Source organism: Tursiops truncatus, chromosome 7 (genome assembly GCF_011762595.2).
Source record: "Tursiops truncatus isolate mTurTru1 chromosome 7, mTurTru1.mat.Y, whole genome shotgun sequence".
Lineage (NCBI taxonomy): Eukaryota > Metazoa > Chordata > Mammalia > Artiodactyla > Delphinidae > Tursiops > Tursiops truncatus.
The window spans coordinates 78,741,037-78,767,409 of NC_047040.1; the positions used below are offsets into that span (position 1 = coordinate 78,741,037).

A 26,373-nucleotide genomic window follows, 5' to 3' on the forward strand; every position below is an offset into this window, starting at 1 on the left:
CGATCACTTTTCTAATTCTGTAATTGAGCTCTCCTAAGCTTGGCTAATACAGCCAGTTTGAAAAATAATTGAAGGTATGTTACATAATAAAACTATAATAATTTATATTATATATTATAAAATATATTTTGTATATCAATAATTATATTAAAGTAATAACTATATATCAGTTAACAATATTTAAGATAGTATATTATATAAAATTATATTACTATATTATCTATAATATATAAATGAAGAAAAATATTCTTTTGCTGCAAGAGAGGGATATAACTATTCTTGGGCTGTAGCAGTAATTGTTTCTCATCACTACACCCAAAGACAGTATTTCTATAACTTCAAGATTGATTGTACCTTTTGGGCACCTCCTGGATTCTTTTTCCTATGTGACAATCAGTCTCTTCAGTGCTGATCCAGAACCAAAGCTGTACAAGTGTTCTGTAGGGCTTTCTGTGAGATCATTCCATGAGTTTAACTCCCCAACACTCTCAATGAACTACATTTCTGGGGTTTTTTTCTCGGTACGCGGGCCTCTCACTGTTGTGGCCTCTCCCATTGCGGAGCACAGGCTCCGGACGCGCAGGCTCAGCGGCCATGGCTCACGGGCCCAGCCGCTCCACAGCATGTGGGATCTTCCCGGACCAGGGCACAAACCCATGTCCCCTGAATCGGCAGGCGGACTCCAACCACTGCAGCACCAGGGAAGCCTGAACTACTTTTCTTAAAAAAGAATCTGAAAGATAAAACCCTTTTTAGCAAAAGATTCCCCCAAATATTTTCCCCCCACCCACAAGCACAACTTGAGATGGTAATTAAAAATTTGTCCCTTCACACTGGCTGAACCCGACAGGTAATAGAATAGCATAGCCTTAATTTTTTTTGGTCAGCCAGGTGGGAGTCTGTGCCATTACTAAGACTTCTCATACAGGGAATAACACTTCGGGTGAGATAAAACAATCTATAGCCAAGTTAAAAGAAAAAACAAACTGACTAGGGTAGACTCAGGGAGTTGTTAGGCCTTGTTTTATTCCTCAGGCTTGTAGAATCTTGGTTCACGGTTATGGAGTATCTTCCTTTCCCTTTTATTACCAATATTACAGGTACTTATAGTTTTACTTGTTTGTCTCACTGTTGTTCAGTGTCTGTTGTCCAAACTTTAAAATGATTCCACACAGCCACTGGGCTAACAGTGATTCAACAAATGATTCAAAGACAAAAACAAGATAAAATCACAATGATAAATGTGCAAATTGAAAATCATATCTCCATAAAGGGAACCTCGATATTCAAGAACCATGAACAACAATGATGAAAATCTGGACTTTTGGTCCTTCTTTCAGCTTTGGCTGAATGAGGACGAAAAGAGAAGACTGAGAATAAAGGAGTCCCCACAAATGCAGGAAAACACTGCTTACTCAGAAGCCATGATACTAAGTAACCATCAGAACTGGTCTTAAACCTGTTCGGTTGATCAGCTACTTACCTCAGTGAACACCAAACTAATCAATGTCAGGTCCTCACTTCTGACAGTCAGCCAGCCAGGTATGAGCTCAGTCCAGTAAACATGACTTAGAGCGCCAGTCAACAACAGCCTCACTAAGTCACCACACTTCAATTGCTGACGTTTATCCACGTACGCTTCTGAAAGCCTGCCAATCCCAAACATCCTATAAATAAATCTTTCTATAGTAAGCAAGAAATTCAACACTATTATATCGAGTGTTGGTCGTATCATCATTGGACAAATATCACGCTGTTTTAAAGGATTGATTTTAGAGTAAAACATGTGATGTCAAAAAAAAAAAAGTGATGTCTGCAATTTAACTTCAGATGGTTCAGTATATTTGTTTATATCAGAGACAGAGAGGTAAAGCAAATGTGGTGAAAATATTAACAATATTTTGTGAGTACATCTAGGTGAGCATTCATTATAGTAGCCTGTAACTCTTCTGTAAGTGTTACCGAGTCCAACCTCGCCCTGCTTGCCACCCAACAGGCCAATGAGACGGAGACGAGGTGTTGAGGCAAGGAAGACGACTTTATTCGGAAAGCCGGCAGACTGACAAGATGGCAGACTAGTGTTTCCTATAAACCATCCTATCGGGGTCTGGATGCCAGTTTCTTTTATAGAATCAGAGAGGGAGAGGTGGTGAGGAAGTAAAGTAAAAAGGCAGAATAGAGAGGGAGAGGTGGTGGGAAAGTAAAGTAAAAAGGGTCATCATTCTTACAAAACATCTCCTGGAATGACCAGCCTAGGTGAGGGGGTGTGTTAATTTCTTCTTTCTAGCAGCCATTCACAGGTGGGCAGGGTCAGATTTTCTCCCTGGGAGCTGAACAGAGGCACTTTAGTTTAACATTGAGGCAGTGGGGCAGGGTTCCCTGAGGCAGGCCATTATGTATGATTATAATAACAAAAGCAATGAAAAGCAAAGGTTGAAGTAGAAGAAACAGACCAAACATGGAGTCCAATTTAGCTCTTCCCTGTTCTATAAGTTTAATTTTTCAAAATTAAAAAATGTAAACAAGAGTAGCGACATCAGCACAATGGTGGAATAGGAAATTCCAGGCCTTTGTTCCCCATGGAGACACTGACTTAACAACAATATAGGTGCCAAATTGCCTTTATGAGAATTCCAGAAACCAGGTAAGAGGTTGCAACATGCCAGGTGAATGCAAAGCCAAGAAGAGACATAAGGAAGCAGGTAGGAAAGTTCTTATTTGCCTGTCCTAGTTCCTCCCCATCCCCCATCCTCCCACCCCCAGTGAAGTACCTGGCACTCCCGACTCTCAGTTTCTCCCTTGGGAGGGAAACAGAAAAGTGGAATGTGCATCCAACGTTCTGGCTTTTCAGAGGGCTGCCCAAGGGACTGGTTTCTGCCTTGCCTGACTCAGTGAGCTGATGGGAAAAGAATGGATGTGTACTTTGAATACTAGGTTGGCCAGCACAATAGCTTGTTACACTAGAGAGACTGCAGTACTGCAGACAGACACTAGGGAGAGACTGCAGTACTGCAGACAGACACTGAGTGAATTTACATTTAACTTCTTAAGAATCTACCTACTGTTTTCTAAAATGTCTACCATTTTGCATTCCCACCAGCAATGAATAAAATTCTAGCTGGTCATATCATCATCAAAACTTGGTGTGGTGGGACTTCCCTGTTGGTCCAGTGGCTAAGACTCCACACTCCCAATGCAGGGGGCCTGGGTTTGATCCCTGGTCAGGGAACTAGATCCCACATGCCGCAACTAAAGATCCCACATGCCGCAACTCAGACCTGATGCAGCCAAATAAATAAATATTAAAACAAACAAACAAACTTGGTGTGGTGGGGGGTTTTTCTTTCTTTTTTTAAAATTTTAGCTATTCTAGCAAATATCGAGTGGTATTAATTTGCATTTCCCTAATGGCTAACAATGTTGAGCACCTTTTCATGTGTTTATTTGCCATCCATATAACTTTTTTTAGTGAAGTGCCCAATTCTTTTGCCCATTTAAAAATTTTATTTGTCTTTTTTATTATTGAGTTTTAAGAGTTCTTTGTTCTGGATATAAGTCCTTTGGTGTATGTTTTGCAAATATTTCTATCAGTCTGTTCTTTCATTCTCTTAACAGTATTTTTGGAAGAGCAAAGTTTTATATTTTAATGAAGTCTAATGTATCATTTTCCCTTTATAGTTTATGCTTTTTAAGTCCTATTTAGGAAATATTTGCTTACTCCATAGTTACTAAGATTTTCTCCTATATTTTCTTCCAGAAATTTCATAGGTTTTATTTTGACCTTTAGGTCAGTTAATATGAGCTAATTTTCTAAATGGTATAAGGCAATGGTCTTTCTTCCTTCCTTTTTTCTTTCTTTCTTTTGCATATGGATATCCAATTGTTCTAGCATCACTCTTTAAAAGAGTATCCTTTCTCCCACTGAATTGCGTAGGCATCTTTGTGGAAATTCAATTGACTGTACATGGGTAGGTCTATTTTTGGACTCTGTTCCATTGATCTATAGGTCTATCTTTATACCAATACTACATTCACTTGGTTACTGAAGCTTTATTTTTTTTTAATATTTATTTATTTATTTGGCTGTACTGGGTCTTAGTTGTGGCATTCAGGCTCTTCGTTGCGGCATGGGTGATCTTTAGTTGCAGCGTGCGAACTCTCAGTTGTGTCATGTGGGATCTAGTTCCCTGACCAGGGATTGAACCTGGGCCCCCTGCATTGGGAGTGCAGAGTCTTAGCCCCTGGACCACCAGGGAAGTCCCATGAAGCTTTATAATAAGTTTTGAAATCAGAAAGTTTTACAAATTTCTGCTTATTTTTCAAAATTGTTGTGGCTATTCTCGTTTTTCCTTTGATTTGGCCGTGTTTCCCTGTTGCTTTGTATGCCTTGTGCTCATCTGTTGAGATCTGGGCATCTGAAAAAACGAATCAGCTTAGCTAGAGATTTGGGAACCTCTCAAACCTTTTCTGGGTATGCATCTTCTCTGGACTTGTACAAGGGATTTCCCAGTTAAAGAGGTTTACCTCTGCTGCTTCTCAGAAGCCCATAATCTCCTCTCCCTAGTGTCTGTCTGCAGTACTGCAGTCTCTCCCTAGTGTCTGTCTGCAGTACTGCAGTCTCTCTAGTGTAACAAGCTATTGTGCTGGCCAACCTAGTATTCAAAGTACACATCCATTCTTTTCCCATCAGCTCACTGAGTCAGGCAAGGCAGAAACCAGTCCCTTGGGCAGGCCTCTGAAAAGCCAGGAAAAAAAAAAAAAAAAAGTGGAGTGAAGAAGGGAAAAAATATGCATTTACATACACTGTCTTTTGAAGGATATTGAAGACACTGGAAATAGCTCTTGAGGACCAGAAATGGGTAGATGGAGAAACAGGATAGGAGGAAGAATATTCATAATACATCAGCTGTAAATTCTTAAGTTTTGTTAATATGAGCAGATAAACTAGCCCAAAATTAAATTAAATTGAAAGCAGAAAGAGAAAAAGAAAAATCTTAGTTGACTAGATGAAGAGCTGTATTAAGTAGATGATCAACTGTGCTGAAGATACTGCTGTTTAGGCAGAGCATACATGTTGCTTCTCCCCATAGCAGTAACACTTTAGCTGGAACACTGATGTTTATCTAGCACTGTATTGTCCTCTATAGCACTTTTTTTTTTTTTTTTTTTTTTTTTTTTGGGGTATGCAGGCCTCTCACTGTTGTGGCCTCTCCTGTTGCGGAGCACAGGCTCCGGATGCGCAGGCTCAGCAGCCATGGCTCACGGGCCCAGCCGCTTCGCGGCATGTGGGATCTTCCCGGACCGGGGCACGAACCCATGTCCCCTGCATCGGCAGGCGGACTCTCAACCACTGTGCCACCAGGGAAGCCCTATAGCACTTTTAAACTTGATTACCTGTAACTTTTAAATTGAAAAAAAAAAAAAAACCAACTCGTTACAATTCTAATCATTTTTACCTTCTAACCTTGCTCTTTCTGGTTTTGCAAGAAACAGCTCATATACTGGAGCAATTTTTCCTACTTCTGCCTACAATATGTGAATAAACTGTTGATGAGGCATACTTATCAGGTATATAAACATACCTGCAAGTGATTCCTATTCACTGTAGCAGGGATAGAACTTCAAAAAGCAATATGAAAATTCGTTTTCGTACTGTATTGTACATGTAATTTTATTTTAAATCAACATCTTGACTCAGTTAAATCTAATACCATGTAACTTTTCTTTTGACATCATGAGAACTACTGTGAGGTTACTAACACTTAGGCAAGTAATAGTCCTATTTATAATTGTTTGACAGTCAAATAAGTGCTCAAAAACTGTTTTATATTTTATGAATACTGCTAAGGATGTGGCTTTCCCAGTGGAGGCCCAAGAGCCTGTGTTTTTAGGGAGTTTACTTTTATATATTGAGGTTTTGTGGGATGTGATTTCTTCTTGTGGTTTTCTTTGCTGGGCATTTGTTCAGAAGGAAATTAAATAGCTGTGGATATATATTTTAGACATTTAAAAACAGCACAAGACATGAAAACAACTTGCCTTCAAAATAAATTTTTTTTGAGGGGAATGAGTTGTAAAACATATTCTGAAAAAACTTCCTTTCCAAAAAATTTTCTTCAAAAAAATCTGAACTCAAATGTTATATTAAATAAAATATTGAATACGTACGTATGTACATGTATAAACATTAGTCAGTTTTATTTTCAGAGAATGATATTGATATCAAGATCACATTCAATTGAAAGTAAGTAAAACTTAAAGGAACCTCCCAAACCCACACATAAACATGATAAAGAAAAAAAAATAGAGAAAAAAACCTACAGATGCATTTAAGCAGGTATTAAACTGAAAACATTCAAATGAAGTGGAATTGCTAGAACATAAAGAATACTAGAGTAGACATGCAAAAGATGCTAAATTGAATAAATAAAATCAAGTTTTTAAAAATGTTCTACAGGGTCACTTTTTTTACTAAAATTATTATTAAAAATTATCTCTATATATATTATAATTCTTCCTTTTCAAGAATTTCTATAGATCTTAGAATATGATCATAATGTATCCTAAATCTCAGTAGGAAGGCTTGTAACTAATTCTCTAGAAGTCATTATAACCCATCTCTGATCCTGTGTATAATATTCTCATATAATACTCTCACTACACCATTGAGATATAGGTGAATCTGGGTCAGTGGTAATAGATAACATTTAACATCATTCTAAATATTTCATACATCTAAATATTATTTTCAGGAAAATCTTAGAGGATTTATATTCATTATCATCAATAATAATACCTTATATCCTAGAGTGCATTGTAATTTTCAAGTTAACACACATTCTTCAATTTACTATTTAAATTCCATTATCAAAATTTCCAAAGGAAAAAAAAAGTTAATTCTGATAAAGACCAAAACGCCTGTGGAGGGAATATAGTCAATAATATTGTAATAACTTTGTATGGTGACAGGTGGTAACTAGACTTAAAATGGTGATCATTTTGTAATGTATAAAAATATCAAATCACAATATTGTACACCTGAAACTAATATAATATTGTAAGTCAATTACAGTTCAATTTTTAAAAACTGGGGGGAAAAAAGACCAAAAAGACTATGGGTGGGAGGAAAAGAGTAAAAACAATAGTGGAAAAAAAAAATTCGTGATCAAGGAAGTAAAAAAAGTTTACATGTAGACAGGAAAACATGAACAGAGAAATGTTATACTAGCCTTAAATAATATTCACCTAAATTAATTTCTCTGAGTTTAGAAAATAGCTATCTTCTGTTTACAGCTTCTTCTTGTTTATGCTTTGTCATCTAGAATTAGACTTTTATTCCTAAGTCTAACCCTGCATGAAACTGATTAAAAGGTGTATTACCTTTATATCACTGCTCCACCCAAATTGTAACATACATAGTAGCTTAAAACAACATGAATTTATTATCTTACAGTTCTGTAGTTCAGAAGTTCAATGGGACTCTTTGAGCTAAAATCAATGAGTCAGCAGGGATGCATTCCGTTTGGAAGTTCTAGGGGAGAATCTCTTTGCCTTTTCCAGCTTCCAAAAGCCACCCACAATCCTTGGCTCATGGCACCTTTCCTCCATCTTCAAAGCCATCAATGTTGCATCTTTCTGACTTTGCTTCTCTTGTCACGTCTTTTTTCTGACTCTTTTTCTTAAGCCTCCCTCATCCACTTTTAAGGACCCCTGTGATCACATTGGGCCCACCTGGACAATCCAGGATAATATCCCATTTTAAGGTTCTTAACTTAATCACTTGTGCAAAGTCCCTTTTGTCACCTAAGGTAACATATTCACAGGTTTTGGGGATTAGGATGCAGACATCCTGGGAGGGAACACTGTTCTGCCTGCCAGAGAAGGTTATATTTAATATCTCATTCTCTGACCACTACCTACTATCTCTCCAGTGCGTCCCCTTTCATACTCTGATTTGACAATTCTTTGAGCCCACCACTTTTTTACTGTCCCTCATTTCCTTACTGTCCTCTCTTCACCCCTTATCAAACTAAATTCCTTGGGTTATCATTGCAATCCCTTCTTACCCATATCCTCTACTCCCTTGCCCCTGTCTTATACTCACTTGGCAAAACTGACCCTGCTGACTCCTGCTCTCTCACTAATCTGTCTTTGTCCTGTGTAGCTGAACATGGCCAGAGGAAAAGAGACTCGCTGACCAATCTCCTGTTAAAGTCCATACCACAAAGGTCAAATGGACCCTTAATGCTGCTGGTTAATGACCTGCTATTTTCCTAGTCCATTCACTTTCTCGCTTCCCTAGAGGATGTCTTTGTAGGCTGAGTGAGTAGTGCAGCCCACCAGCCATCCAGCCCACCACTCCCCATTAGTGTCATAAAGTCCAGCTTATCTCCCTCAAAAACATTTTTTTATTTTAATTAATCTCTGACTCAGTAATTCTACCTCTAGGACCCTATCCCAAATAATTAGAGAGCTGTACAAATACATATATGTCCAAGGATGTTTATTGAAACAATATTTATGAAAACTACCTATAATTCCCACAATAGACAGGCTTACATAAAGTATGGAACAATCATAGCATGGACAGTTTACAGAATACTGTAAATGAAATCATGTTTTTGCAGAATACTCAACGATAGGGGAAAACGTGTACACCGTAAAGTTCAGTGGTAAAAAATCCAAGATATCAAATTGTACATAGAGCAGCATTCCAAAATGTGAAATACAAATACATATAGATACATATATACATATACCACAAATCAAAAAATGACTAAAAGAAAAATATATGAATGTTAATGCTTGTTATTTTTATGCAATGGGATTATGGGAGATTTTATTCTCTCATTTAAAGTTTTCTGTATTTTCCAATTTTCCCCAAATTATCAGGTATTGCTTTCACATTTAGAAAAATAATAAATAAACGTTAATAATAATAATAATATAAAAGTGAGATCAAAGGGGCTCCAAAAGATAGAAACATAAATGCGGAATGTCTTTCTTTGCTTTATAAATGGCTAAATCTTCCAGCTAAATAGTTTTTATTTCCAGGAGAAGTAGTACTTGTATTCTTTCCTTGACTGGATTTGGATAGAGGATCCACTGCAACATATTTGATTTGGAAACCTCCTGCTGTCACTGAAGCATCACTTAGAAACTTCAGGGTCATGACATTTCCTGGGGAGGAGGAAGGTGCAAAAGAACCATGATGTTACTCTCCTTCAATTTGGCTGACAATTCAAAGACTCATTCTCATAGGAGAATATAAAAATTCATGAACAGGACTCCCAGAATTCAGAATTAGATTCTCAAGCTGTAGAGTCTGTAGTTTCACTGCCAACTGGGACCAGGACTGTCATATTTTTTCCTGTGGCTCTCCAATCTGTCCTAGAGGAAATTTTGTCTATTTTGTTTTCAGAGGTATTCTTTGTAGAAGGTACATCCATAGAATTACAGGAGAATGGCAGGCAGTTCAAACCATTAAGATATGGATGGATTATTTACTAAATGAGGGCAACAAGCCTTGCATTTGTTAAAAAAAAAAAAAAAAAAGCCCACAAAGCTAGATCCCTTTACACAAAGCACCTAACTACATTTTACCTGCATTAAAGACCAAAATGTACCAAAACAAAAAATGTTATTGTGTAAAATAAATATAGGAGTATTTTTCTTTTTCAGGAAGGAAAGACCTTCTTAATACAGATCACAAATCCAGAATTCATTACAAAAACCCCATATATATAAGATGAAAGACACAGCTTGAAGTGCCTTTCATCTTATTTTCCAAAGCAACACTATGAGTTGGATACTATTAAAATAGTCATTTTTATAGATGAAATTGAGGCACAGAAAACCTGAGTAGCTTGCCCAAGGCCACAGGGTTATAAGTGGCAGAACCAGGTTTGAGTTCAGAGTTCACGCTGTGCTCCACTGTACTTTTCTCAAACTTGAAAGAGTTGTTTAAATTTAAAAAAAATTTTTTTTTTCAGATTACTCAACTGGTTAAAATACAAATTGGCACTGTAGGGCTAGTGCTAATTTGGTGACATCTGTCCACATCTAAGTACACATCACCTATGATCCCAAAATTTCACTTCTAGAAATTTACTTTTTAAAAATAAAATAGCACTACAAAATAGAGGTTTAAAACTGTCTGGTGAAATGTTCAATAGCAAAAGAAAGAAAAATAAAAAACAACCACCTTCAGGATGTTAAATATTGGTATATGACAAATTATGGTATCTATTAGGTAGTCATTAAAAAGAATTAGAATGATCTAAATATTATACTCTGACTTGAAAATAGCTCCATGGTCTCCATGTATTGATATATACTGTTTGTATAATACAGGAAGACATCTGGAAGGACGGTCACCACATAGTTATCCAATGCCTTTCTTGGGTGGGGAGAGATGAGAAGGGTGGGCACATTCTTTCTTTACATACCTTTTTTTAAAGTGGTACAGTAATGGGTAATTTTTAGTTTATTTTCTGTTTTTGTTTTTTAATATAAATATCCAGGGGTGAGTAAGTATATATTTAAGAAGAAAACTAAATCAAAATGTTAACAGCATTATGCTTGACTGATAGGATAATACTTCAAACATATTTTATATCTTCTTTTTCTATTACTTTGTATCAATGTATTCTTCCTGCTATTTTGCTAAATCTTTGGCTTTTTATTTAGCTGTGCTCTTTTCTGTTGATTTGTTTCTCTTTGAATAATAAATTGTGTGGGTTTTTCTTTTTTTAGTTCCTTGCAGTTGTGCAAGAAAAACACTGATTTGGTGTTACATTTGGAGTAAGTTTTGTCTGTTTTAAACAAAACAGGAAAAATACTAAGTTTCAGGCTTCTTTTTGACTCTCCCTCTGTTCATTTTGTTTTTATTTTTAAAATAGGATTCTCACCCCACAAATACCTCCTACATCTCATAAAATGTCTTCTTTTAGTTTTCTGTTAACATAAAATATGTTCTCAAGTAAAGAATAAAAGATAAATAAAAAGTTTAACAGATTACTCTTCCTAGGGAGACTGTAACAGAGTAATGAATTAATAAATTTTAAGCATTAATCATTCCAAGACTGAACAAGAATTTCCATCTCTTGTAATGATTCATAAATGAGAATTGCATGCACTGCAAAGCTAGGGTGTGGGACTAATTTTAGCTAGTATTATCTCAGCTTAAGGACTGCTTAGAAATTGCAACTCAATGTAGGTTTGTTGTTTTTAGTTGGAGAAGTATTGTGATAATTTTTTTATGATGTGGAGGAAAAATAGAGCAAGTCAGAATGCCAGGACTTCCCTGGTGGCGCAGTGGTTAAGAATCTGCCTGCCAATGCAGCGGACACAGGTTCAGGCCTTGGTCCAGAAAGATCCCACATGTCGCGGAGCAGCTAAGCCCATGCGCCACAACTACTGAGCTTGTGCTCTAGAGCCCGCGAGCACAACTACTGAGCCCATGTGCCACAACTACTGAAGCCAGTGTGCCTAGAGCCCGTGCTCTGCAACAAGAGAAGCCACTGCAATGAGAAGCCGGCGCACCACAACAAAGAGTAGCCCAGCTCGCGGCAACTAGATATAGCCCACGTGCAGCAACGAAGACCCAACAGAGGCAAAAATAAATAAATTAATTAATTAATTAAAAAAATTAAAAACAAAAAAAGAATGCCAATTACTGGTGCTGGTGATGAAAATAAAAAGGAAAATGAAGACATCTAAGAAAGTAAAAGTTCTTAGTCAGAAAGTAGCAGTTTGAGGCAATAGCAATGGTATTGCTTATTGAGATAAATGTATGCTGCTACAGGGACATTTCTTGGGGTACATTTCAAGGAACAAAGTCACACAAAATAATTAGCAAGAGGAAAAAGATTTGGAAAACTTTGCCTATTATAGCTAGCCTTTTTAGATTTACTATGCATAATTAGCATAGTAAAAGTTCTCTGACATCTTCTAATAAAGAAACCTGTTTCACATTGTTTAATCCAATATTTCCCAAATTTACTTGACCTTAGAGCCCTTTTCTCATGTAATATCTATTAAAAACATCTAACAGAACTGTGTTCTTCACATGACTCTCTGGGGATTGCTGTACTAATACGAAAATGCAATAAATATGATGTAAAATTTTTTTCAGTGATAGAAGGTATTTTTAACAACTTTACAAATTACTTTAATCCTTTATCAATGAAAAGTTTGGACATTTTATTACCACATTTTATGGGAATTATAAGCTACAGCAGTATTTATGGATTTGCAGATTCAAGACTATCTCAGACTGCATTTCCTGCTAATAACCAGAGTATACATTTTTAGTGCAAGGAGTTGATAAAAGTCATTAAGTATAAATAAGCACTTCTTTGCCTTTCACAAGCTAGCAAGCTATATCTGTCTTCAGCTCTCTCGACTTTAAAAAGTATATAGTAATAACTACTGGGTCCTTCATTTTCACTGATACTGAGAAAGCAAATCAAAGTTTTGTTCTTCAATTTAGAGCCATTACCTGTACTAATGATGTCTTCTGGAAGCTCATCTCCACAGTATCTGAAAGAGAATTTTTTAAAAAGAGAGGTCACATGAATGATTATTATATAGCTATTGCAAGTGGCTCTTACTGATAATTGACGTACTTTATTTCCCCTAAGTAATGGCTCATTTTTCTATTATTTTACATTTTATTGTTATATTTATTTATTTTTACTTGAATTTGTAAGAGAGAAGAGGGGTTAAAACATTGTTTGAAATATCCTTCTCACAGCATTAATGAGATTCTTAAGAATTTGTGGCATAACTGTGTGTCTACAAAGCTTTTTGTGTGGTAGACAATTTGAATCTACTTGGAAATTTTTTAAATTTGTTTCTGATTAATCTCATGAAGTTTTCTTCACAGTTAGAGAAGAATGGGTGTATGGCTGATTTAAAAGGGAAAGAATTACGTTGGACCTTATAGACATAAGAGGGTGTGATTTTTATCATGGCTTGAAGGGAATTCCCTTGCACATGATAATATAAAAAGTAAGGGTTTTTATCAGTTTCTAAAACAATGTAATTTATTCCTGAGGGGGAGAAAGTCTATTATAAAGGTAAATCACACAATATAATCCAATAAATAACAAATTAGCCTGTAGATTAAAAAATCATTTATGATTTTATCTAGAGCTGTAATTGACTTCTGAAACTAGGTTTAGAATAAAAATGTTACCTTAATTTCCAAGGTAGGAGGTCCATTCTTTCAAAAAAGACTTTGTTCTTAATTCCTCCAACCCTACTTCTAGTCTTCTTCAAACTATTTCAAAAAACTATATATTTTTTCTATAGTAGTAGTCTCAGCTAAAGAACAAAACAAAACAAAAACCACTTTCCATCCAAAAATTGCTGTTCATTTATGCAACAAATGCCTTTGTTTTTCTTTGTATTTAAGTTACAGATTTCAAAGTCAATAAAAAGATATTGTCTGTCATTTTTAATTATCCCCACTACTATTTTCTTTCATTAAATTACTATTATGGATAATAGAGAATTGATAACTGATAATCTATTGATAATGGATAGTCTAAAATACACATTATTAAGTGGGGACCTGAATACATAAAACACCTTAACTGTACACTCTTTAATTTACAATATTTTGTAAAATGTTGCAAATTTTGTACTGTAAAATTTAAACTATGTTAAAGATATGGATGGGAACACAAAAAAAATGTGTCCCAGCATGTTAAAAAACCCAGGGAAAAATACTGAGGAAAGCAATACTTGTTTTTTATGGCAAAGAAAGTTATTTTTAAAAAGATATCCGTTGTATATTTAGCTAAACTAAATGAGAGAAGGGGCTATAGTTTACTTATTTGCCTTATATCCATAATGCTTAGTACAATGTTTTGTACACAGAAGAAAGGCAACAATTATTGAATTTATAATTATTTTTAGGAGGTTGACAGAAATCAGGACATTTAAAAACCCCCCAAAATTTCCCAACTCATACATCTTCTTTCTCCTGTTAGTCAAATCTTGAGGTCTTTATAAATAGAATATGTAACTAATTGTTACAACTTAACAAATCAAAAAGCAGCTATAACTATTTTAATAAGTAGACATAGCAGCTGACTATGGCTTATTATGAGTAACAGAGCAAAAAAAAAAAAGTCATGGTTAAAAAAGGATACTCTGGGGCTTCCCTGGTAGCGCAGTGATTAAGAATCTACCTGCCAATGCAGGGGACACGGGTTCGAGCCCTAGTCCGGGAAGATCCCACATGCTGTGAAGCAGCTAAGCCTGTGCGCCACAACTACTGATCCTGCGCTGTAGAGCCCGTGAGCCACAACTACTGAAGCCCACACGCCTAGAGCCTGTGGTCCGCAACAAAGAGAAACCCCCCCCAATAAGAAGCCCGCACACCACAACAAAGAGTGGCCCAGCTTGCCACAACTAGAGAAAGCCCACGTGCAGCAACGAAGACCCATTCAGCCAAAAATAAATAAATGAATAAATTAATTTTTTAAAAAAGAATACTCTGTTGCAGGAGAATAGATAAACTGGAAAATCAATGTTGTAGGGACAGTTGGAGAGAAATAAAAGAAACATCATGCAAAATATCGGATGTTCATTAGCTTCCTGTATGGAGAAACAATACATACCTTCCCACAAAGCCATGGACATCATCATAACTGTCATATATTTCAACATAGTCAGCCAAGCAAGCTGGGTCATCTTCAAGATCAAAGTCCAAAAAACTCAGGTGAATACGCTGACCATACTTGAGTCTAATGTGCCAGTAGCAGATTTGGTTATCATCATACTCATTTGGGAAGCCTGGAGTTTTAAAAATTTGCTTTGGATCTGTGAAGACACCACCACACTCCTTTGCTGAAAAGAGAAAAAAAAAAATGATAAGAAAGCATTTTTAAAAAATGATTCCTACTTTAAAAAAGATATTCATTTCTTAGTGTCCATCTATTTAGTACTTTTTATGAAATAAAAATAAAATGATTTAATATATAGCATCCATAGTATATTGTGTGTAACAGTAGCTGAAGAATAAATGTTTTTTCATTAATAGTTGCTAAATTCTCTAAAATGAACATAGACCACTTGTGAACTTTTTTTTGTTCTAATTTTTTAAAAATTAATTAATTTATTTTTGGCTGCATTGGGTCTTCGTTGCTGCGCGCAGACTTTCTCTAGTTGCAGCTAGCGGGGGCTACTGTTTGCTGCGGTGTGTGGGCTTCTCCTTGGGGTGGCTTTTCTTGTTGAGGAGCACGGTCTCTAGGCGCGCGGGCTTCAGTAGTTGTGGCAGGCGGGCTCTAGAGCACAGGCTCAGTAGTTGTGGCACATGGGCTTAATTGCTTCGTGGCATGTGGGATCTTCGAGGACCAGGGCTCGAACCTGTGTCCCCTGCATTGGCAGGGAGATTCTTAACCACTGCGCCACCAGGGAAGTCCCCACTTGTGAGTTTTTTAAAAAGTAAAACAGCAAGAAGGAATAATAATTGTGCTCCTGTTGACATTTTTGCTCTGTTTACGTTTTAAGCATGGGATGCATGTCTTATATGTACACTTAAATGTGTTTTGACAAATACATATGCCCATATTACCAACAGCCCAATCAAGATGACACGGATTTTGTTCTGTGGTGTCACTACTGTGTCTTCAGGGACTCAGACACTTAGAATAATGAGTCCAATAAATTCTGTTTGTAAAATCATTATAGAATATGAAGATCACTTAGGGAATTTGAAGGTCACTCTAATCCAGTTAAAAGGAATAATTTATAATCATTCTATACTCCTTTTACTGGTTTACATTAGCACCTTAATCCTAATACTATTTGAGGATTTGGTGAACATATCCATGTTGGTTTTTTCAAGTCATTTACCATTTCATAGATTTCTATCCTGTCCCATAACCTGTTATAAGAACAAACAATCTCTGCCAGAACAGTGATTTTACAGTATGCCTAGAGAGAAAGCTGTGGAAGGGCCCCAGTTAATTTTAATTCCATATCACCTAAATGTCTAGTGTCTTGGAAAAAAGATACAAACTGGAAACTCAAAAATAATCTGAGTGGTGGTGATGGTAGTGGTGACTCTTGATAGCATTCAAAGGTATTTTTTATTATATCAATTAGAGGGTTTTTGGTTTTTTTTTTTTTTGGCTGTGCCACGCAGCCCGCAGGATCTTAGTTCCCCGACCAGGGATCCAACCTGTGCCCTCGGCAGTGAAAGTGCCGAGTCCTAACCACTGAACCGCCAGAGAATTCCCCAATTAGAAGTTTTTTACGAGAATATTCTCCTTGAAAATAACTATTACAATAAAAAATTGTGTTAGAATCCTTCACACCATAGAAGTAAAGGAAGCTTATCACCCCAGGGCAGAATAGGCTCTTAGAAAGGCAAGGAAGTGACAAAAGAGGGTCAGGGATCTAGTCTGAGCTCTGCGTCCAGTCTATACCTCAGTTTCTTCATTGGTAAAATAAATATAGTCATGTCTCTCCTGTTACCTCCCTCACAGGACTATTCTGAGGATAAAATATAAAGGATAGCTTAAGGGTATTATGCAAAGTATAAGCTATTCTTATTGTATTATTAAATATTATATAATACATAGTTTATATGTGCACATAAGCATATACAGTGCCCGCTTTGGGAGTGATTTTCTCTGTCCCATAGCATCCTATCTTTGATGTATATATCATTAGATTAGGAAAAATATTCAAATATTGAACTAACTTCTTTTTATATTTAGCTATATCTATTCAGCTCTGTACTTCATGTTACATATAATTATTGCCTCATCTCTTGCTTATTTAGAAAATGACAGATTTATAAAGCAGCCTGGGTCCCTGAGGACTGACAGCTAATTGGTTAAGAAGTATTCATACAGGAGGCAGTCGGCATCATGCCACACATTCAGAACTCGAATGAGCAAGCTGACTTCTGAACACTTCTGAATGACCCTATTCTTCCTTGCTTCAATCAACTCTAACTTGGTGGTATTGATTAATTAATAATCATTGCTTTATTTTCCTGATACCATTATGATTTTTTTCATTCCAATTATTTTTCAATGAACTGTTCTCCCATTGCTAGTTCAGGTGGCCCCCAGTCCCCTTCAGGTTGACCACATCCTAAATAATCAGTATATCACTGAATCCAAAAGTAAGCTGAGACTTGAGTAAGCACAAGTCTCCCAGGATTCTGTACACACATTCCCAGAGTAAAAAGCATTCAGCCTCTATGAGAAACAAAAGCAGCTTATAAAAATTTGTAAGTTAAGGTGGCATTCTTATAAAAGGGCAATGAAATACTGTAAGAATCTTTCCATTTATACTTCTACATCTTCCTTAGACTTTGACCTTTGGAAATGATTGAGTAGATGCTCAGAGATCCTGGAGTTTATCAAGCAGAAGAATCAGATAATATATTTGGAAATAGAAGTTACTCTTAAGAGTAAAAAGAGAGTTGCCTGTATAAATATATTTAAGAAAAAGGAAGAGAGAAAGAGGAAAAGAAGATATATGAATTATTAACAATGACTAAATATAGAACTAAATATAGTATACTATAGGCTTAAAGTATGTCAAAGTGATTTGAAAGTTATAGTCTATATGAATGCACGTTATTCATATTTTTTGAATTTTATTTACTTTTTATACAGCAGGTTCTTATTAGTTATCTATTTTATGCATATTAGTGTATATATGTCAATCCCAATCTCCCAGTTCATCCCACCCCACCCCCATTTATTCATATTTTGTCTCAAGTGGGAATAGGTGACAGCTCTAGGAAAAATTCTTTTCTACTTGGAGTATACATTATTGTGAGGTAGAGGTTAGTTGCAAATGTGAGAAACTGTTCTCCAATGGTTAATATTATTAAATAATAAATTCTATAATAATATGCTAGAACTTCACTGTAATCTCCTACTTTGTCATGGACATTCTCTAAGGTAGATCCAAATGGGACACCACCTGAGGATGTTTATGATCATATATATGGGAAATACTTTGTAACATGTTGTAACACTTTGTAATATTATCCTGGGGGAAATACATCCCAAAACAACAGTCTACTTTTTTCTCCAACAGCATGGACCAAGAATTACTGTTTATAGTAATTATAATGTGTTAATTTTCTCTTTAAAGTTTTCCTAGCTGCAATCAACCATGGAAAAAGAATATGAATAAACAGGTACTTACAATAATAACTAGCATATCCAGTATATATTTGTTAAAACAAACCACAGAGTGAGGGTTGCTTAGTTTGGAAGTTTAAAAATTTATGCCCAAAAAGAAATTAGGGGAAAACTTTGTTTATTCTGTCTCCTTTTTCTCATTCTATTAAAGGGATAATTTTGAACAGTTAACATTTGGTAGTACTACTTCTTGGTTTTAGCTAATTAACTGTGACAAGTTTATAATCTTTTTTTTTTTTTTTGTCCTCTGTAATCAGGAAGTTCCCTGGCACAGAAAAGAATTAAGTCGTGATCTCACCTGCCTACTAATTACTGGCTGTCTGAAAGTTACTTAAGCTCTTGAACTTTAGTTTCCTGAATTCTAAAATGGGTATAACAATAAAGTGACAGTGTGGATGAAGAGACATAAGTCAGTGTGTGGCACAGCATAATCATTCTATGAATGGTAGTTGTTATTAATAATTATCGTTACTAAATTGCTCTCTCTCTGGAAGAAGTAGTCATTTCTTTTTACTAAGCTCTTAGTAACCTGTACCTGTTTTTATATAGTATAAAATTATTGTTTTTGACAAACCATGTGGGTTGTAGCAATAAGCATCCCATCTTTCACTTCTGTTCAGACGGACTCCATAATCAATAATACCAGTTTTTCCAAATCCACAGTTGGGCCCTGGCTTCACAATGGGGTATCCAACTCTGCCCTTGGCCATCCACCCAGCAGCACAGATGTGAAATCCTGCAAGAGAATGGAAGGGTAATGGCTTAACTGGTTATTCCCTCAGCTGAGCGAAGGTCATCTCAACCAAGATGGCCCCTTGCAACAGGGACAGTGTCTTAACTGCCCAAATCCACTTCATATAAAAGGGAAAGAACTGTTTTCTTAAAAAATAAAGTTTGAATGTATATAAAAGTTCTTGTAACATCTGACTTTTACTAGGAAATGACATCTTACTTGGGAAAAAAAAAAAAAGAAGCAGATGGACTAGGAAATAATAATACCATGGATATGAAAACAATCCAATTTCAGAGCTGGCTTCTTTTCACAAATGACCGAGCTAGTGCCATGAGTTAATTTCTGGAATTACCATCAATACTGAAAAAAATTTTTTCAGATGATAATTTCTCCTTCAGGACCAATTAAGATATCACTAGGGCTTCCCAGGTGGTGCAGTGGTTGAGAGTCCGCCTGCCGATGCAGGGGACACAGGTTCGTGCCCCGGTCTGGGAAGATCCCACATACCGCGGAGCGGCTGGGCCCATGAGCCATGGCTGCTGAGCCTGTGCGTCCGGAGCCTGTGCTCCACAATGGGAGAGGCCACAACAGTGAGAGGCCTGCGTACCGCAAAAAAAAAAAAAAAAAAAAGATATCACCAATATTTTAAAAATTTGAATAGGGATAAAAGTACTCATACATTTCAAACAAAGCCTCAGCCTTGTTTTCCTTACTCAACTTTGGAGGCTGTTTTAATATTTGCCGATGCCACCCAAGAACGATTTGACTACAAGTCCCCCATGGCTAGTAATGTCTCTGGCCTTTGTATACCTCATTCCATTTACTGCGTCACACACACAGCCCTAAGGGTATAGACTGAGCAGTCATCTGGGGAGACTTTGGGGCATTTTCGAGAACACCTTTATTTTTGTCTTGGGTAATGTATAATAATAGTATGAGCTTTGCCAGGTATGTTCCTATCAGCAAAGGGATATCTTCAGTGGAGAAGAAAATTCTGAATTAGGGTGGCCTTTTGGATTCTCCTGAAAGTCCAGGAGAGACAGTAGCAACCCGTTTTTTTTAATATAAAGAAGCAAACAGCATTTGTTAATTACTCGGTTTTCACCAGGTGTCCTGACATCATCTTCCCAGTTTCTTTCATCTGGCACCTTACAACTTGCTTATCCTCCTTTTCCTCATGGCTTTTGATCCTAAAGTACAAATGCATTCTCCCACTTAATGTAAAAAAAAGAAAAGGAAAATATTGAAAATAATTGAAAAAATATCCACTAAATTCACTATTTCTTCTACCAAGTAAATTTCCTTGTAAGACACAACATAGTAGCATCATTTAACAGCTGAGGAAAATGACACACAGACGTCAAGAAGAGATAGAATGATATTAAAAATGAATAGCAATGGCATTAAAATTAATGAGGGGTTTAAATGATATCGAGATAATGATGTCTTCATTTTCTTTTGATGTTTATTTATTAGCTCCCAATGGGGTGTGACCCCAACTAAGTTACTAGTAGTAGGAATTGTCTACCAGCTCTAGGCAAAGAAGATGGGAGAAGCCAGAGGAACTATTAGCAGGGGTAGAGAGAAAAGTCTTAATAAGGGGTTGCAGGGAAGGTGGAAAATTTTTTTTCCAAGGGTGAAAAAGAAGAAGATTATTGTCAAAGCTGTTACCAATTTTTCTGGCTGCCTCTAACTGCTTGTAGGTGGCAAGATGGCCACCTTCATATTCACACACCGCCTTCGCTTCTGCGTAGGTGAGCTTGTACTTGCCAGACCGCGCTTCTCTGTGGTACACGCCTGCTGCTTGTTCTGTGAATTCACAAAATGTCGTCAATGCACTATTATCCATTCTTGTGGAACAAGGGAAATTTTGTGGCCTCAGCTGGAAGATTACATCAGCTATTGTTCCTGCCAAAGGGTTCCCTGGGTCAGCTGCCTTGAGTGGCTAAGTTTTCATTGTTAGAAAGCTTTGGGAAAAAAAATATAAATGAGGGGAATTTTGGGGGACATAGATAGAAACTTGAGGCTAAATTATTTTTTGAACTGATAACCTGAAAGAAAGTTTTAACACAACATTGTATTTCTGCATTATCCAAAGGTGATAAAGTTTTGACTTTTTTTTTTTTTTTTTTTTTTTTTTGCGGTACACGGGCCTCTCACTGCTGTGGCCTCTCCGTTGCGGAGCACAGGCTCCGGACGCGCAGGCTCAGCGGCCATGGCTCACGGGCGCAGCCGCTCTGCGGCATGTGGTATCTTCCCGGACCGGGGCACGAACCCGCGTCCCCTGCATCGGCAGCTGGACTCTCAACCACTGCGCCACCAAGGAAGCCCTGACTTTTTTTTTTTTTTTTGACTTTATTTTAAAAACTTGGAAAGGTAAGCAATAGGAAAAGAAAAGGAGTTGAAGGCAAAAGAAACCAATGAAAATTGGCTTACAATGAAGGAGAAAAGTAAGCCAAAATATCCATTTGAGGGAAATGACTAATGCAATATAATCGAGAATTTAGTAAACAAATCAAAAACTGAGGAAAAGTTTAAAGGAATCCAAGGCAAGCAAATATGATATTGAAGAAAAGAAAAATAGATTTAACTACAGCAGAGAAAAAGTGGGACACACGTAACTACCAGTTCCTAAGTTCTTTATCTGGTTTGTCTTTTTTGGTTCACATTTGTTCCCAACGTAGTTCAGATACTGTTAAGTCATACATGAGCTGTCTCCCAATAGATCACTGTTTAAAATGATTGTTTTGAGTTTGGAGTGCATTTTGCCATAGAAACAATGTGAAAAGATTCCCAAGACAATAATCATAACATAGCGCTAACAGTTCTATGTTGACTATCAGATTATTGTTAAGTCTCTGTCCCCTGACCTGTGCAATCAGCCACCATCAAGACCATTTCCAACGAGAACGTATGTTTCTTGGCATGCAGCAAGATATGAATCCAGCAGTATTAGAAATACTGTTCTTTACTCTCTTCCCCAAGCTGAAGTTGACAATGCCACAGTTCAATAGGAGATGCTGCTTGGCATTTTTCTGGACTCCAAGGGATACTGCTCTTATACCTTATATGGAAAAAGCCTGTCATTAATACACAGTACCTTAGTGCATCTGATACTTAGAGGTCAGAGAACACAAGGAACATCAAAGTCATTTTCCCCTTTGAGAGTCACCTACTTCCCAAGTGTCCTTCATAGGACACTTTACACATAGGGTAAAGCCTCATTAACTAAACTTTTACTCGTTTCCAATTTCGCTGTTTCAAGAATATACCATGAGGTACTTTGATAGGGGCTGGGGATCAAGCCTTATTCTCAAGCAACTTGAGCACTAGTGGGCAATGCAAGTACATCTATTTTGAAGTACAGGGGTACTAAGGCTTTTAGTAGAGAAGGAGACATGTAGTGCTTACTAATGTATTGTGATGGAGATTATTGTTACTTTTTAAAAATGTTGAAACTGTATATGTTCTCTATTTTATTTTATTTTATTTTTTTTGTGGTACACGGGCCTCTCACTGTTGTGGCCTCTCCCGTTGTGGAGCACAGGCTCCGGACGCGCAGGCTCAGCGGCCATGGCTCACGGGCCCAGCCGCTCCGCGGCATGTGGGATCTTCCCAGACTGGGGCAAGAACCCGTGTCCCCTGCATCGGCAGGCGGACTCTCAACCACTGCACCACCAGGGAAGCCCTGTATCTATTTTCTAAAAGATCTTTATTTGAAAAAATTTTGTAAGAATTATTTTGTCTGCCAAGGTTTCTCAAACTAAGATTTCCGTGATATTTTACTCCAGAAGTAAAAATATGTTGTACTAAAAACACGACAGCAAGCTCCAAATGGAGTCCCTTATGCTAAGCCCCACATCACCAAATCAAGACTTAAGTATGGTTTCGGCTCACCCAGAAATGGAATCTTAAACCAGTCAGTCAGAAATCTGATCACCACCAGTTAGGTCATCTGCCTGATAGACCCCTGCCATCCGCTGAAGGAAAGTAACCTTGCCATAACCAACCTGCTTTTTCACCTAGTAAAACTTCCTTCTGCCTGCTCCCTTCTGCCTATGAAAGTCTTGCATTTTGTACCACTCCTCGGAGCTCCTTTCTATCTGTTAGATTGGATGCTGCCAAATTCAAATGTATTTTTGCTCAGATAAACTCAAAATTTTAAGTATGCTTCAGTTTTTCTTTTAACAGATGTTTGCAGGAAAAAAATAAATTAACGGAAAAAAATTTTTAAATAATTTTAAGTTTTCTTCCTGGTAGTTTTTCTTAAACTTTTGGTACCTCTTAAACTTGTCTAGTAATAAGATAGTAACTTAAATAGCAGAAATGTCTATGCTATAATTTTTAGTTTATTAAATAATTTTAATATTCCACACTGTTCCTGAAAGAGACCCAAACTTCCCATTATTTTGCCTTATGAGTACCCTTGGCATGTGTACTTGACAGTTTTAAGCACACATTTATTTTAAAGTATTTCTCAATTCAGAATTTTAAACTACTAAGATGGTCCTTTGTACAATGAGTCCTAATCTAAAAAATTTCACCTTTCAGAGGAAGTAATAATTTATTAATTTTTCTAGCTGTCATTCACTGAAATTGAAAATCTATTTAACCAGTAACTTCCTTTTCCTTTTAGTAAGTGGTGACACAATACTATGTTGGCTCTGATTTCTATTTCTGGTTCTACAGTGGACCAGTTGTGTGACCTTGTATAAATCACTGCCTGAGCTTCAGTTTCTTCATCTATCCAATAAGAATAACGACAGCTATTTTTTGGAATATATAAACCATAAAACCCATAAGCATAGCTTCTGTATCCTAGTAGGAGCTCATGATAATGTTACTTTTCCCTTCTCCTTTTTTGGATTCAATACAATGGCTAGAAAGAATTGCTTATCTGTACATTTTTTGATTTTCATAATCCATTTAAACTAGTTGAAGTCTCTTGTCCTTAAGTGTCTTTTTAAAAAATTACTATCTAAGGAATTAGAGGATATAAGAGTTAAAAATAAACCTTAGGGGTCCCCTACTTCAGACTTCTCATTTTACCAGTATGGGACTGAGACCAAGAGTTTAAAGTGCCTTGTTCTTGATAGTTGCTAGCAGATTCGTGCCTTCTAATTCAACTCTCTTCCCTCCCTAAATAGTTTTCTAATACTACATTGGCCTAACCAACTGTAAACAATTTATGCTAGGCTGACTGATCAATAATTTGTCTCACATTGAAGCGTGAAGCACTGTGCAATCACTCCGGGCCTCAAATGTGCAGCATACTATTAACAAACATTTGGGTTTGCTCCTCTCTATCTCTAGGACAGAACTCCTATTGTCTAGGTTTATATTTTGGTGATATACAACATCACTTTAAAAAACAACAACAACAACTCCAAATTACTTGATCATTAGCAAATTTGACAGCATTTCCAAGTTTATCCATGTGGGTTTAACTCTTACTAGCTTTATGATCATCTTTGTCATTTCTGACAAATAGGTGTATATTTCCCAAGCTTGATGGTGTGCAATGAAAATAAAGAGACTTGCTCATTCCTCTAGTAAATTCCAGACCCCATCTTGGCCAAATGGATTGCACTGTTCAGCATGAAAGCTGTTCACTGGCTCAAACTGAAAAAAGAGGCTGCAAGGCTGTGCATTGCAATCGAGCTTTCTAATGAAATCCGCATGGCTGCAGTTATTACCAGAGAGAAACATGCTGAAAGGGAAAATATTCTATAACTATGTGCTGCTTAGCAAGCATAACATCAAGATCTAGGTTAATTTTGCTTTCTCTTTATTTATTTTATACAAGGATTTGTCAGTTTTCTTCTTGAGCAATTCATATTTTTTTCACTATCAAACACAACAGTGAACATAAAGCAGTATTAATTTGTATCATGAGAATTAAAGCATTGTTTAGAGTACTATATGGGGTATTTTGGGTTTTCTCTATTTAGCCTTTTTTGGTCTGTTGTTTATATTCACAGTTAGGTCTATGTCATTCCTTACATTTAACAAAACAAAACAACAAAAGAAACTTTCCTTGTCTAACAAAAGAGGTAGAAAGGTATTTAAATGGATAGCTCAAACAAAAGAAATCAAGTGGTAAGAATGCATCCAGAAATACAAGCTTTTTTCATTTTTTTCTGTATTACAAGCTGGCTTTGTCAAACTAGTCAAAAGATGTTTGGAAAAAGCATGATATACACTACACGTCAGAGTACATGGAGCAATGATTATAAAATTATTGTATATTCCAATTTACCTGTTGTAATTCTCTTATGGTTACCTGTTATGAAATCTGACTAGAAATGCATTGAAATGAAAACAAAATAATATATTGGTGGTTTTATTTTGTTAAGGAAACATTCTGCACTATACCACCACACCTTCTTTGAAAATTTTAAAGCATATTTTCATATGGAATATAAATATTAACCTCTATTTTCTACTGAAAAGTTCACTTTATAAAAAGCTATTTTAAAATTTTAGAAGGCAGAAACACTTTTTAAAAAATGATATATGCATTCCAGTATCTGTCTTTCCCAAGCATTTTCTTTGAAAACATCAGCCTTGAACAGAAGAGAAAAATTTACAGCTTTGATTCACTTCTCCATGAATTCAAAGAAGCGACTTTCCCAACAAGAAGCTCATGAGTGAAGTTTCTTACCAAGCCATATGGAGTTATGAAAAATTCCATTTCTGAATCCCCATCCGTGAGCCTCTTCCCACAGCAAGAAAAATAAGTAAATTAAGATGATCATATCTCAGTTGTAGAGAAGGAATAGCCTGTTAGGGGCTGCTCAGGATAAATTCCCAGAGCAGAGGCTGAAATGTGTCTGAAACATCTGGTTTCCACATCTTTAAATGGTTTTTCTTTTTTTTTTTTTCAGCTGTGAGGTCAGCAAGTACTCTCCAATGGCATTTTCCTCTGTAGAGTTACACAATTAACTCACTGTCTGAGGCAAATTCTCTGACTCATTTGCATTGGCAGCCAAAACTAAGGATATAGAATGATCATCTACATTTTAAAATTCACTTACTTTGAAAGGGGATCATTTATTCTATCTGTCATGGACACTTTTCTCTTAGGAAGTTTGTTTAACTTGATGCAGATTCAGCAGTGGTTTCAAAACAACAAAAGAAAGACACCAGTAGGGATTTTAAGAGAAACCCTGAATATCTTATTTGCAGTAAGGCAATTATGTGGTATGGGATTTGGGGTTAAACACTTGAACTTGACCCTGGTGATGTTACTTTAGTTTTCCTTAAACATTGCCAAGCTTGTATAGAAAGTTTGAAACAAAAAGTGTGCACAGCTGGCAAACTCTAAACTGTCTCCAGTGATGTAGCATTTCTTTACCCTCTCCTCTGCTTCTGTCCTGGGTGAGGTCTGTTGCAGTCCTTGGTTTATTGTGGTCAGTAGGTAAATACATCAGCTTCCAGAAAAGTAGTTCA

General features: G+C 36.5%; 1 protein-coding gene and 1 long non-coding RNA gene across 6 annotated transcripts in view; one reads left to right on the forward strand and one right to left on the reverse strand.

Annotated features, from left to right (window-relative positions):
* The window catches only part of LOC109547822 (uncharacterized), a 75,236-nt gene that overhangs the window by 15,970 nt on the left and 32,893 nt on the right, over positions 1-26,373 (forward strand). The window lies entirely within an intron of this gene.
* On the reverse strand, positions 251-25,755 carry TNFAIP6 (TNF alpha induced protein 6). Of its 5 annotated transcripts, XR_012333120.1 has the most exons (8): positions 25,586-25,755; positions 20,593-20,730; positions 18,763-18,924; positions 14,634-14,862; positions 12,503-12,543; positions 2,229-2,330; positions 1,484-1,649; positions 251-733 (listed from the first exon to the last, which is right to left on the reverse strand). XR_012333120.1 is itself a non-coding variant. In XM_073807719.1 (6 exons), the coding sequence occupies exons 1-6, from the start codon at positions 25,677-25,679 to the stop codon at positions 2,311-2,313; spliced, it is 684 nt and encodes a 227-aa protein (XP_073663820.1). In that variant the 5' UTR covers positions 25,680-25,755; the 3' UTR covers positions 1,988-2,310. The 5 variants fall into 5 exon arrangements, 4 of the variants coding, with proteins under 4 accessions (XP_073663820.1, XP_073663819.1, XP_033716092.1 ...); XM_073807719.1 differs by lacking the exons at positions 251-733; positions 1,484-1,649 and having other exon boundaries at positions 1,988-2,330; XM_073807718.1 differs by lacking the exons at positions 251-733; positions 1,484-1,649 and having other exon boundaries at positions 1,989-2,323.

Coding starts and splice junctions, on each gene's coding strand:
- TNFAIP6 (XM_004313344.3), bottom strand. CDS start 25,679: ATGATCATCTTAATTTACTTATTTTTCTTGCTGTGGGAAGAGGCTCAC. Junction 20,731..25,585: donor TCATAACTCCATATGGCTTG/GTAAGAAACTTC, acceptor GTGAATTCACAG/AACAAGCAGCAGGCGTGTAC. Junction 18,925..20,592: donor AGAGGCAGCCAGAAAAATTG/GTAACAGCTTTG, acceptor ATTCTCTTGCAG/GATTTCACATCTGTGCTGCT.